General features: G+C 37.0%; 1 protein-coding gene across 1 annotated transcript; it reads right to left on the bottom strand.

The window, feature by feature from the left end:
• On the bottom strand, positions 1 to 14,869 carry gata4 (GATA binding protein 4). The gene is made up of 6 exons (XM_066677097.1): positions 14,213 to 14,869; positions 9,206 to 9,372; positions 5,111 to 5,236; positions 4,334 to 4,415; positions 3,192 to 3,322; positions 1 to 2,554 (listed from the first exon to the last, which is right to left on the bottom strand). The coding sequence occupies exons 1-6, from the start codon at positions 14,682 to 14,684 to the stop codon at positions 2,429 to 2,431; spliced, it is 1,104 nt and encodes a 367-aa protein (XP_066533194.1). The 5' UTR covers positions 14,685 to 14,869; the 3' UTR covers positions 1 to 2,428.
• Positions 14,870 to 15,092: the final 223 nt, after the last annotated feature.

Genomic DNA, 15,092 nt, shown 5'->3' with positions numbered 1-15,092 from the left:
CACTTAGTGCACAAAAAAAAGACCAATGCTTGTGATCATCACTGTCACTGCTCATAATTGTTCTTTGCGTGTGTTAACAGGTGTCTTTCTTTCATACAATGAGGTTTAGCACTATAGTGGAGTGAGGTGGCTATACATACATTTATACACATTCATATACTTTTAGAAAATAAATTGAGTAGAATATCTTTCTCAAAGACATATGAGAAAAAAAAGTTAACACTGTTTAGTAGACTGGGGACTTTAGCTGGAGTTAGGACCTTGTGTCATATGAAAGTAAAGACTTGACCCTGTATTAATAGTCAATAAATAGTAAGAATATATGTTTTCCTTAAAATGAAGGAAACAGTCAATAAATGCAATCAGTTGAGGGTGAAAAAATAATTTAAAATCTAAACAGAAATTAGGGATTAAGATTAATTTCAGGTTTCATTGATGATGTAAGTTAATTTTGATTTTATTATGAAAAAAAAAAAACTCAATTTCCAGAAAAGTTGTGTGATTTTGTAATTTGTGTGAACTGTTAATTGTCTGGAATCTTTACTTAACGAAACAATTACAAATAAAATATTTCTATAATTTCAAGATCAACTTAATTTGTAAATAAATACAGAGCTTCAATCTGATGTGTGTAACTCACTCAGAAATAAAAGTTGGGACAGTTCTTAAAAAGGGTGAAAATATCTAAGTAGTATTCAGGTGAGGGAATCATGTTTAACTTTAAAAGGAGCAGCAACCAGATGCTCAAGCTATGCATGAAAAGATAGGTCATGTCTAACAAATTTGTGAGGGTTTTCTCAAATGGCTGAAAAAGATAATTTCTCAATGCAAGATTGCATAGAACAGGTCTTTCACCATCTACAATACATAACAGGGTCCAACAATTACTGAATCTGCAAGAATCTCAGTCGTGTAGAGGAAGACAGAAATCAATGTTGAATATGCGTGACCTTTGAGCCCTCAGACAGTGTTGCACCAAAGAGATATGCATATTTGGGATTTTAAAGAGACATATGCTGCCAACATGGCAATGTCTTTTCCTGTAAAAATCCATGATAAATTCAGGAAGACAATGCAATTCTACGAACACAGTTTCATAGAACAGATCTGTCTCCTATTAAAAATGTAATGTGAATCATTAAGAGGAGATTATGAACAACGGTGACCATGAGACATAATGCAGAATGGGCAAATATCCTTCTTGCAAAACTGCATCTTCAGTTCTAAATGATTAAAAAGGTGTAATTAATAGGAAAGATGATGTAATACAATAATAAACAAGCCTATGCCCTAATGTTTTGTTGAATGTGTTGCAGGCATCATATTCTAAATATGTATATATTTATAAGTACAATATTATTAAAGTGATCATTGAAAAGATTGGAAATATTTTCTATGAATTTTATCAGTTAAATTATAAATAAATATAGAGAATTAAGAAATAATTTTTTTTCCTTGCATTTTATAAAATGTCCCAACTTTTCTGGAAATGGTTTTGGTAAAATTACCAATGAATAATGTATTCAATGAATCCATAAACACACTTTGTCACAACATGTGTACTAATGAAATGCTTATAAATATGTGCATTTTTCTGATAGTAAATTTGTATCTGCTTGTGTCATAACCGTTGCTTCAAATGGTTAGGAGTGGGCTTCTTTTGTCTGCATAAGAAGTGCTCAAACTGTATTTTGAATATCCTCTTTAAGAAGCTTTTCTCTTATTAGTTAAACCAGATCATGAATGTAAAGTGGCAGTGATTCTTGGAGAAGGAGTGTATTACTGACGTTTACCTCTAGTGAAGGTAGAAGTGAAAACAACAATCTTTTTCATTAGTACACCATGAGGGAAACATCACTTTGCCATATCTTACCTGTGAGAATGTAACACTATTTAAATGTTTGCAAATGCTATACAGCAACAGAGAGAGAGAGAAAAAAACAGATAAAAAAACAGAGATTTTCTATTTGCAATTTCATAAATACTGAAGGCACCTTACAGTGGAGTAAAAACATCAGTCTGTGATAACTGGACAAGATACTATTTACTCCTGTTGTCAGTCTTTGGTCTCGGGTATCAGCCATTTTCACTGTGGGTCAAATGGTACTTTAGTGTTGTTTACCTTATTTTCTTACTAGTATATTCCACAGCTGTGTTTCTTGCGAAGCAAATTTGCACATTTATATCCTTCATAGATTTGCATTATTACTTTACGTGCTCTTATGTTGCTTCTCAAAAGATGTACGCAGAGGTCAGTTCGTCTTATAGCATCTTCTGTTGTGTGTAGCTTGTGTTTTATTTTCACAAGACGTTTTGGGACTTGATTGCCAGAGAGTTCCCCTTTGCTGTCCTGGACTAACATGTCTTAGGCCTGGTCCCAGTCCTTGCGGAAAGTGCAGTGTCCGAGTGTAGGAAATCCAACTGATGCCTAAGCAAGAATCAGGCTGTTCCAGGGCTCATTCTTAGAGCTGGGAGCTCCAACATGGCCTCCTAGGGAGAGTTTTGAGGAAGAAGCCCCATGCTGGCTTCCCATGTAGGCTGGAATAGAAGAGACCTGGCATAAAAAAAGAGGAATAGTTTTTATCATATTTAACAGAAAAAACACAATGTGTGATCCCATTTCCAGGAGGGTCAGCCAATCACAGCATTTTACATAAAGTAAGTGTTTGTTGGCTGACTGACGGCATTTCTTCATTTCATTATTATTTTCATATGATGAGCAAAACTTCAATCAGAAGTTTAGTGTGTCCATGTTTGCCTTTAATTACAGCTATTTTCTTTTTGTCTATTTCCCTTTTAACAGGTATGGCATCTTGACACCGACATTTCAGAGACCTGAGCCCCTTTCAAATGTGAATTTTAATACTGATGAATTTGATATAATACAGTGTTAAAATATTGTGTTACCTTGAATTATTTTAACTTTAAGGCTACCTTGTTGCTTGTTGGACTGATTTTTAACACACCAGTATTAGTACTATTTACATTTATTCATTATTAAAATCAATGTTATTACTAGATTTCAGAAACTGAAGTTTGGCCCATATTCAAAGTGTTGTTTGCACTTATTATGCATTAACTACATTGGCCATTGAAGAGTAGACAGTGGTTGAAAAAAATGGGTTTTTATATATTTTTTAAAATGCACATTCAATATGCTTATATATATGTGTGTTTGCAAATTGCTTTACCTGTGTACATATGTTATGATGAGAATAGAGAGTAGGTGTATCTGGCTCTGTCTTGATGGGGCGAGGATCTCCTGAATTGCCACTGGTGTTGGCTACACTAGAGGGTGTGTGGCAACCAGTCCCAGGGGTCCCTGTTAATCAAGAATAGAAAAATGAAAAGTTTTGTATTATTTAATTCAAAATCATTCTTTCTTTCTTTATCTGTAACTTTTTATCCAGTACAGGGTCACAGTTGGTCCGGAGCATACTGTGAAGCATTGGGTGCAAGGCTGGAGCACAGTCGAGGAGCCAGTCCATTGCAGGAAATCACACACACACTTATGGAAAATTTTGCATGGCAAATTCACCTATCAATGTGTGTTTTTGGACTGTGGGAGGAAACTGGGGCCCCTGGAGCAAACCCACGCAGACACAGAGAGAACACACTAAGCTCCTCCCAGGCAGTGACTGAGATGGAGCAGTGTTGTGGCTTGGGCATGTGTAGCTACAAAACTCCTACAGAGCTACATAGTAGATTATGACAAAAAGCCCAAGAAAGCAACACGCTTCTAGCATCACTTGTACAATTTTGGCCATAAAAAACATTACACATTTCTCCCTCGATTGTTTTTCTACTAGTGAGGTGAGGATGCAGGGGAACATAAAAAAAATGGCTAACACTAAGTGTTATACTACACCTTTTATCAGTGGGGTGGATTTGTTTGTTTGTTTTGTCTTACCCTTCCAGGCTTTAAGATTTTTTGGAGGAGCTAACTAAGAAGTTACATGCTGTACCAGATTTGAGTTTGAGAATGCCATCTCAAGTCATAAGTGAGTTGGCCATCATACAGCCACAGATGAGACAAATTATTCAGCTGTTTTTTATTATAAATCTATTAAATATAAATAATAAAGAACAGATGAACAATTTGTGTTACGTGTGGCTGTATGATGGCCAACTTCATAATGCCACTATCCCAAATTTTACTGAAGATTTGTTATACTGTCAAGATGGTAAGTGTAAACATGTAAATATTTCCTTTGTACTTTCGTCAGTTAAGGTTCATTAATAAATGACAGATTCTTGTTTTCAACAGTATTCAACAAAAATTCCCAATCTCTTATGAATGTGTTGTTTATATATGCAAGCATGATTGTCATACCAGGCTTAGACTTGTTCAGGTTTTTGGGTTTGCGTTTGCGAGTCTGAATCCCTTCTTTTTTCATAGCAAGAGGACGAGGAACCTGTGTGAAAGAAGATTTGCTTAAAACACATTTCATTGTTGGTTTAATCCATTGATATTGAGGTTTATTATTAGATTATTCATTCATTATTACCAGTTATGAAGCTGATAAGAATGTTACATATGTAATAGGATGAGCAACCTAAATGACACCTACTAACCCCTAATTTAAGGAGTTAACAGAACAGCACTTTGTAGTTCTACAATTACAGACTATAGTCCACCTGTTTCTCTGCATACTTTCTTATCCCCTTTCAGCCTGTTCTTCAATAGTCAGGATCCACACAGGGCAGGTATGATTTGGGTGGTAGATCATTCTCAGTGTTGCATTGACACTGATGTGATGGTGATGTGTTAGTGTGTGTTGTGCTGGTACGCGTGGATCAGACCCAGCAAGGCTGCTAGAGGTTTTAACGCCCTCAGTGTCACTGCTTGACTGAGAACAGTTCACCAACAGTAAACTGTTCTTCTGTGCAATAGCAACACAGTTTTGGAGCAGTTTAACTTTAGATACTTGGAACATTTCTGTGAGGACTAGATATCATGGATAGTCCTTGTCATTAAGCATGGCAGCGTTATATAGCTATATTTCAGAGTGCCTTGTTTCATGTTGTACATTTCTTTGGAGACTGTACTATTGCTGTGTTTTCCTAATATTTAACAGGAATGGGAATAGGATGTGACTCTGTGTCTTACCCCATGGAGTTTCATGTAGAGTCCACAGGCATTGCAGACTGGCTCTCCTTCTGAGTTTCGTCGCCAAAGTGTGGTAGTAGTAGTGTGACAGTTAGTGCATGATAAACCTACCCTCCTGGAGGCAGACTGAGAGAGAGAGAGAGAGAGAGAGAGAGAGAGAGAGAGAGAGAGAGAGAGAGAGAATTTGTGGTATCATTTTACAGATCAGTAGTAAATGGATAATTATCTAGTAATATTATGGTAACAAATTGTATCTGCCCATAAATGAATTATTTCCCTTGTTGTTACCAAATAATTATTCAGTACTCCAAAATGTTATCAAATTTACCCATTTCACTAACCACACACACTAGGCAATGCGAGTTTATTGATGGAGCACCTTTCATACACAATTCAAAATACTTTACAGAGGCAAAAGAAACAGTAAAAAGCAGTTAAACTACACTAATTTCCCTAAATATTTTTTTTACAATAACTGATGTTATTATCTGATGTGAAATGCAGTAGCTAAGAAACTAAACAGAAATAAGGAAATGTACTTTACATCCCTAGTTTATTGTAATTTCACTGTTATTTCAATCATACATCATGCTTTACCTGATTGTTTACAGGCTTAACAAAAAGAAAAAACCCAAACAAACCCCTACTGTATGGTTTTGGGATAATAACCTTAAATTAAAAAATCAACATAAATGACACTGATATAAACTGGATTGCGATCCAGAAAAATTTGTTCTGAGCTGGAACCAAAGAAGAGTAGGTTTTTCAGCACAAACCATGGCTTCAGCTTTGGGCATGTCAAGGTCCAGTAACTCAAGAAAGAGCCCAGAGCCTCAAAAACAGCTTTATCGCCCAGTAAGAGCTGGACGGGGTCATTTAGAAAGTTTTATATAAATAAATAATAGGAAATAAAACAAGAACGCGCTCCATTTGCTGAGCTGTGCAACGCCCCGGAGTGTGAGGGGTTTCAGACACTGTGGTGTAGTCTGACATGTCTTGACTCTTTTACAAATTACACCCATCTCAAATTATTTTTCTCAAAGTGTTACACATGCTTTTCATCAGAAGAATCTCTGCAAGAACCATGTTGAAACAGTAAGTGTGTCATCCCTCTATATTTTGATTAAATTTACTCTAGACTTTCCCAAAACCTATTTTCAGAAGTGCTGATACTTGTGAAAAAACAAGTTCTAAACATTTCTTGCCAAGACTTTTGAGGTCTAAACTTTGTAAACACAGGTGTTGGCAACACACTGCTGATTATATTTTTTAGAAATTGTATGTGGTTTTACTCTTAGAACATAACAAATGTGAGGTGACACTGTGTTTTTCTCAGTCACTGGTTCCTACATTGAAAATGCATGAGATAGGTGTGAAAACTCAGGTGAGAGGTCCCCTCCACACTGTCAATGGCCCATTACCTTGCTTAGCTGCTGAATTAAAATTCTTTTAACATATGAATGGCAGAACGCTTCTATGTGCGGAACAAAAACATGCACCTCAAAAGCATGCCTCTTGTTGTTTATGGTTCTCTCACAAGAATATAAAAATATATTTTATTTCAACCTATATATAGTTGGAAAGTAGACTCTTCAAGGTTTCCTAGGTATGTTAAATTTTATTTAGGATAAAATCTCGCAGTTCTAAACGTGTTTAGGTGGAATTCCAGGGGACTTCACATGTTTTACACTAAGCTGTTACATTGAATAAATAAGTAATTGTAATTCTTCAAATCAACAAAACGTTCTTGGTCTTCTTTGTTCTTTGGTGGTAGATCATCTAGAATTTATATTTGAATCAATTTTAAATGAAATGAACAAGAAAAACACTGATGCCGGTGTTATATATTATGAACAAAATTTGTGCTCCTTTTTTCATTTCTGTGTTTATTACCTGCCCTCCGTATTTTCTGTAAAACACACTCACAATAAAAACACATGTAAACAAACAAGCACCTCTGTGATGACTATATGGATAATGGCGGTCCGGCAGAACTACGCATGCCTAGTTTACATTCTCTTTTTTCCCACATATTACTTATCTGTAAATAAATGTGCAACCACATTTATTCTGTTGTAGTAGCAGTTTGGCTAGGACTGAAACTTTTGTGTATAATATCCAAGTGCAAGATTTTGTATATTATTCATTCATTCATTCATTCATTCATTCATTATCTGTAACCCTTATCCAGTTCAGGGTCGCGGTGGGTCCAGAGCCTACCTGGAATCATTGAGCGCAAGGCGGGGATACACTCTGGAGGGTGCGCCAGTCCTTCACAGGGCAACACAGACACACACACACACACATTCACTCACACCTATGGACACTTTTCGGACACAGGGAGAACAGGGAGGACACACACCAATCTCCTCACAGACAGTCACCCGGAGCGTGAATCAAGCCCACAACCTCCAGGTCCCTGGAGCTGTGTGACTGCGACACTACCTGCTGTGCCACCGTGCCGCCCCTGTATATATTATATACATTTGAAATTGTGAAATGGATAAAACATAAAACTAAATATTCTTTTAATTAAATGGATTATATTTTGGACCAAATTTATCCAGCAGTTAAACTAGATTTGTGAAATACATCCAGCTTTCAATATCTGCATATAGAACATTCTAGAGGAGATTTCTTTGAAATTAGTGTATTGGGGTTATTCAGTAAAACAAAGTTATTCTTAGCTACTCATAGAATGTCTGAAGAACAACACATTTTAATAAAAAAAATTGCAGACTGAGAGTATCATTATAAAAATATTTTATGTAGCTGGTAAACAACAGATTACAACTCTTGAAAGAGAGAGTGATACCTGCATTATTTATATAACTTGTTAATCGTTTTTGTTATCCTCCATTCAATAACGAATAATACAAATGCAGACTAAACCACAAAATGTACTTTTACATTCGGCCAAAACATTAAGATGTAAGACAGACCATTTAAATACCTCAGTGTCACTGCTTATCAGTGAAAAGTCAACCATCCAAAAACATCCAGCCCAAACTGTCCTGCGGGCAGCGTCCTACGATCACTGATGAAGACTATACGTTGACTTACAACTGTGCAGAGTCTCTTGCTTTCAATCTATGAGGTGGATCAGTAAAGTAGGTGTGTATAATACAGCACTAGTGAAAGACAGCATTTGTATGTCTCTAATCCATTCATAACATGGTAGCAACACACTACCATGACACCACCATCCAAAACCTGCTCTGTCTTTTCCTGTAGAAGTCCTGACCATCAGTGAACAGTGTAAACGGGAGCTAACAAATATCCAGAACATAAATGACTACCGTATAGCCCCTGCCACACACGCATGGTAACCCAGAAGTTGTTCATATTTTACCAAGAGAAGCTGTAATATGTGAACGCAAACGTCCACAAAATTTGTCTCAGACTTTACGTGGAATTGATCCTCCTAAGCCCCTTTCACATATGAACTCTGAAGAAACTCCAGTGAAATTCTTGTGAATCACATGTAGCACACCATTGGAGATTTGGGATGGTGCTTGTGGAACACATGAAGGTGATACAATGAATGCTCTTGGACATTTGAGGCTTTGCACACATGCTCTGACTTGGAGCAGGATAAAGTCTGCGTAAAGTCCGGGACAAGGTAAATTTCTGTCCTGGGTAAGGCTGTGCCATATTGTATCTTTCACAATAATATGGTTATAATGAATACTGTGATATTCTAACAAGGTTACCTAATGATGTCATATAATTAGCCAAAATATGGCATACTTTCTTGACATGATTTATTTAGTCGTTAGTGAAGTACAGTGGAAAGTGGTCCTGAATGATTGAAATTACATTTGTAGTAAAATAAAACATTTTAATAAAGAAAAACATTTAATATAATTAATATTAATATATTTTTTGTTGCAATAGTGTGTTCTTAAAATGAATAAAAGTATTTTTCATTGTTTCATCTCATCACCAAGTATATCATTATCGTGGAAATACCCTGAAATATCATGATATTATTTTAGGGTCATTTCACCCACCCCTAATCCTGGGTTTATAGATAATTACCTCACATGCAGCAATTCAAACCTTGCCAGAAGAACATGGTGAATTTATACTCACCAGTCGTCTCTGAGGTTTGATCAGTGGCCTGTTGATGCCATTCATTTTGTGGTAAAGACCACATGCATTGCACAGGTAATGACCAGTCCCATCTCGCCTCCACAGTGGAGTGGACATTGCCCCACAGTTTACACACTCTCTGCCCTCTGCAAAATCATCAAAGAGCTCTGAAAAAGGAACAGAGACACAAAATAATGAGTCACTTATACAGCCAAGTGAGGTTTGTGTGAACGAATTGTGTAGACTGTGGTCTCTGTTTTCTCTTTAACCACGAGGAGGCGCCATTTCTCATATTTCGACACTGGAGGTTTGTGCGTGGGTCTGCTTATTCTCAGTGAGAGACAGGTCCTCTCTTGATAACAAGACTGCTCTGTATATAGAGTTGAAATGGCACTAATCTTTATAAATGGAAACATCACACAGAGTCCCTGAAGGGCTCTTAAGCGTTATGCTAAAGGATGGGTTACTACAGGCAAATTGGAGAAAACAGAGGACCCTTGGTGTTTACACAATCATAATCCGAGAATGATGTATGTGTTTCACTTTCCAACAGTGTTATTCATGGTCTTTCAAGTGTAAATTAAACTGCTGTCAAGCTGAAGTTTACATTGATCCCCTCTGAGCACAAAGACCCTTAACTCTCCCTCACAAGGACATTCAAACAATGAACCAAAGAGCACTGATACCGCAGCAAACCATTTAGTCCCAGCTGGCATTCCTCATTATGATTAATACATATATGGTAAATTATTCACCACAACTTTTATTTGATTTGATTTTTATATGTATTTAATAACAAGCAACTTCTTTTTGAAAACAAATGTATGATATATATATGATTTATTCCAAGATCAAAAACTCTTATTCTAAGATTACAAGCTGTAGCCCTCCACAGCCAGAATGATCCCTGTCTGGCGATTATCAAATTCCATAATACAGACTAATGAGGAGATGAACTAGAAGTAAATTAGCTGTCAAAATATTTAGACTAACTGACCGACCATGGCAGCAAAGTGCAGCGGAAATACATCAAAGAATGTGGTTATGAATGATGGAAAAATGGCAAGATGAGCCTATTCCCAGGAAACTGAAACCGTCAACTTAATTAGACTAACTGATTAGCTTTAATACATCGATAAAATTGAATATATTCTCACAGTCACAACAAATCCTCCCATATTCATTTTACAAGATATAAATTAGAATGAAAAACATTCGTAAAAAAGAGGAAAGCTGACAATTTCACATTCTGTTAAAAATAGGAATAATATGTAGAAACAAATGTGTTATAACAGTGATAGTTGCCCCACAAGCTTCATAAGCAGAATTCAATGTCTTTCCAGCAGTGTCAGCAAACTGGATACTTATAAATGCTATATTGTATTGTGTTGTAGACTTTGCGATCTCTGTTCCCTATCACTGCCAAACCTTACTAACCCTTACTACCTTCTCTAGAATGTTGTTTTTCACATCAAACAATTACCTCTAAGCTGAAAGTAGTCTTATGACTCCCCACACTCTTAAAACAAATAATAAAGATGCTACAAATGGTTCTTTGAGCAATGCCATAGTAGAACCCCTTTTGGTTCCATGAAAAAGGCATGTTATTTTTAAAGACGTTAGAGTCTGAATAAGCTTTGAAATGTTTAAAAATACATCACACAGTTTTAAGTTTCTTTACCTATTACAATGCACTAGGGGGAAAAATGGTTCTATGGCTTTAATTAAAGAACATTTTGTAGCAACTTTATTGAACTATTAAAGAGTGCAGGGTAAAAGACACATATATAATCAGTTATTCAGTGATTTCTACAAAGCTTGGAATACCAATTAATTAATTTATCCAGTGATACTACCATCTATTGGCTAGTTTTATTGACATGAGATTAAAAGACTGCAGTTTTTGTGAGTGATCAGCTGGTCAAAGTTTTTATCCAGAATTTGGTCCAAATATGCACTGCACATTAAACCCAAGCATGTGCCCAACAAGTGGTCTATTTATAGACCACGTTCCCAAGTTGAGCAATTACAACTGCCAAAAAAGCTGGTTGCAATTTATTACTTCATTACTTACTGCGGAATATGAAATGCAGTCTCTGACTTACTTATATAGAGGATGTATACATTTACTGAGTCCATAACCGTTTTCAGATATGTCATAACAGATTTGATGTGACTTAAATAGAGTGCTCATTACATGCAAATATAATACAAACAAATAAATTACAAACAAAGGCTCTCAATTTTGAATTTTTTTCTCAGTAATGTCCGTTCTGTTTGAGTTTGAATACAGTATGTTACTGTTCACTTTGTTTTAAACTGTGTTATTTTTAAATAACCCCACAGGAATCCTGAAGGAAGGATGAAATATGCTTGATTGACTCAACCCTTCTAAAAGCATACAATCCCTCTCCTTTCTCTTTTTCCTGCTGACATGATCATTATTAGCAGGTTCAAAGTCCACTTTGTGTCCTATACCCCACTGAAATTTAACTGATATTTGGGTAACCACTGCCAAAATCACCTGACTCTGTATACTGTAGCCCTCCAGTCCAGAAACAAGCAGGCTCATTGCCCGCAATGCAAAGTTACAATCAGTTCAGGACTTCATGATTAGATAACAGATAGGTAATATTTAAGCCAGTATTATTCTTGGTACTCACACGTTGGCGAAGCTTGGACCAACATTCTGTGGTTATACCTGCACTAGGTGGTTTATAAAGTAAGGAATGCTACTTTACACTGAAGCACCAATGGAAGGACAATGCCTTTGTATAAAGGATACAGCCAAAGGAGATCTTGTACTGGACTTGGACCATATTCGAGGTTTGAGGTATAATATAATGGAGAAGTATAATATGTTCAGTTTATGCACCTGATTTCACCCACACATTACAAATGGATTAAAGAAGCAACGAGTCCGGTTTTTTTACCACCAAAAATATTTGAAGTGCAACTCACTTGAGTTTAAAACTGAAATGCTCCATAGACTGGGTCCCCTTGGAGTGGTCTGTTTAAAAAAGGTTTGGTACATTATCTGTGACACATCTAGGCTAGGAGGCCTCAGGACAGGGGTTGTTTTATAACGTGACAACTGATGGTTCAGCATTACTGTGAGAGTGTGGTCCTAATGAAAAGGCTGAAGCCTGCATTAAAGGTCTCATATTGTGGAAAAATATATATTGTTTTAATGTGAAAGAGATTGATGTAGTATTTTAACACTGTTAAAGTGCCAAATATAATGTACAATTTTTAGTTCCACCAGTGAAACCTAAGGTGAAAATGCTATCCATATTGATTTCAGGGTATATGTGATGTTATAAAAACATTACAAGCTGTAATCCAGTTCGTTTGCATAGGTATTAAAAACACATTAAGCATAATTTGGAATATAAACGATGCCTTAGATAAAACCTAGAAATAACGAGATCTCACCGCAAAGACAACAAAGAAAGTTGGATAGTCGAATCGACTAATTTGAGAACTACGTGAAACCAATTTCCATTAGCGGCTTGAATGAAAAATGGCTTCCACCTGTAAAAGTATATAAAGTCAAAACACTGAGACGCTGTTAAAACAGAACTCAAGTCTTGTATCTTCTTCTTCAAGACTAGTATATTCTTCCTAATCACACAGAGAACTCAGTTTCATTCGATTTGATACTCCAGCTGTCGTCATATATAAAAAGCGATAGGCCTATATCTTATCAAAAAATAATAACAATGGCGTGAGTAATTGTGGGAAACGCGAGACTGTTTAATCACACTTACGAAGTAAGAGTTTGCTTCGTAGAAGTACTCTACAATGCGATTAATCACATAGTTTTAGACCTGTGAAACAACTAGTTATAAACTAAAAAGTTAGTACCAATAAAAAAATTAAAATTAATCCAGAAATACATGGTAGAAACAGAAGTACCGTTCGCATATTATTATTATTATTTAACGTTGTGGTTGTTGTTATCTTAGTGTATATTTCATCTAGAGCTCTGTAATCCACAGTAGAACAAGACCAAACTATTTAGTTTTGTTAAGTAAATTTTAAGTTTCTACTTGTGACACATAAAATATTTAACGACAAGGCAAAAAAAAAAAAAAGTTCGCTGACAGACGCGACAAGGTTTTTCAAGTCAGAACAGGCCATCGCTTTCGGGAAAGACAATTTTCACTTGAATGAATTTAGCGACTGAAATTATCTGAGGAAAAAAATAATCATATTCTACATTTAGTGAGTATTTTCAGATCGTGATATTTTAGATTGTACGGGTTTTGAGTAAATAAATCTAATTATACTCTGTAGTTTTTTTTTATTTAAAAATATCAGTGTTGATTATAAGACGTTCTGCTGGAATTCAGTTGATCGTTCATACTTCAGTAGATGTAAAGTTTTGTAAAATGGTATTTATTCTTAAGTATTTTTATCAAAATTACAATGTGTCTTACGTAGCTCCTCACCAGCCTGAGGTAAAATAATACTTGAGACCTAAGCGTGATAAAAACCAAAAGCTATGCAAAATATAATGCAAATTGAAGTCGAATAAACGCCTATTTTTTACATTTTTATACTTCACATATTTTTAGATTATGGAGTAATACAACAAAAAAATTAATGTTAATTAAGATGTAAGTCTGAGGAGCTTTTAAAATGTATTAATACACGGAATCAGTAAGCGCGTGAACAAAAATAAACAACAGTTTATGTAGATCATATAAAAAACATACGACGAAATCAAATCAATCTAGTATTTACTTCATTTGAAGAAATCCATTTCATTTGAATTAGGACGCCAAATCACACAAAATATTAAAAAGTTTTGCCTTGAATGTACTTCTCTGAAACACCAACTTTTGGTAAATATATTTGTGAACGACACTGATAGTGTTCTATAGAACTATTCAAACAATATCAAAGTGCACATATTTGGGATCAAGAAGATTCAAAGCCACGTTTTAATCTGCAGTGAAAAAAGCCATATATTTGCGTCGTATGTGGCAGAACAGCTCTTACCCAGGTTCGGGTGTCTCGTGGCGGCGCTCTGTCCTCCGGACTGCAGCCCGTGCAGCACTGAGCTGTCGAAATGGGACGCGGCCCACGCGCCCCCGACGCTGGGGCTCATGTACGCGGGGTAGTGACTTGGGTGGTACGAGGTGCTCAGTCCGTGCATGCCCGCGCTACTGTCGCGGGCTCCGGAGCCGAAGCGCGGAGATACAGGTGGCGCGTGCGTAGAACTCACTGAGCCGCCGGCGCTGTAAGACGACGATGAGGAGGATGAAGGCACGGGCTCCTGCACCCACGCGGAGGAGGCACCGTGGGGCGCGTGCTGCGGAGCGGCGTGCGCCTGCAGGTATGGGAGTGGCGGCAGCACCGTGGGCACTCGCGCGCTCGGCACGTACACGGGAGATGCCGCGGAGGACACGAAGCCCGGATCGTAGGACGCAGCGGAGTGGTGACTCGCGCTCATTCCTAAACCCTGATACATGGCGTGCGAGGCCGAGGAGCACGCGACGGGCAGCTGACGTTTGAGGTGCGGAAGAGAGAGCGCACGCAGGGGTCCCCTTACCTCACCGAGAGCATGAGGAGAGATAACACCCACACTCACACATACACCTGAGTACAGAGAGAGTATGTGTGTGTGTGTGTGTGTGTGTGTGAGATTGAAAGAGAGAGGAGGCGATGGAGGAATGACTCGAACTGGGTGGAGAAACGTGCTCTCTCTCTCTCTCTCTCTCTCTCTCTCTCTCTCTCTCTCTCTCTCTCTCTCAGACGAATGTCAAATTTTTATTACTGGCCTTTTAAATATCGTTAATCCTGACATTATGTTAACTGTTAAAAGAATCTTAAGCAAAGGTATGTGTGCTTCAGGTGAAATGAGTTATTTGTTGTTGAT

Source organism: Hoplias malabaricus, chromosome 7 (assembly GCF_029633855.1).
Source record: "Hoplias malabaricus isolate fHopMal1 chromosome 7, fHopMal1.hap1, whole genome shotgun sequence".
Lineage (NCBI taxonomy): Eukaryota > Metazoa > Chordata > Actinopteri > Characiformes > Erythrinidae > Hoplias > Hoplias malabaricus.
The sequence above is the reverse complement of the archived record's forward strand: the minus strand, read 5'-3'. Positions and strand labels throughout refer to the sequence as shown.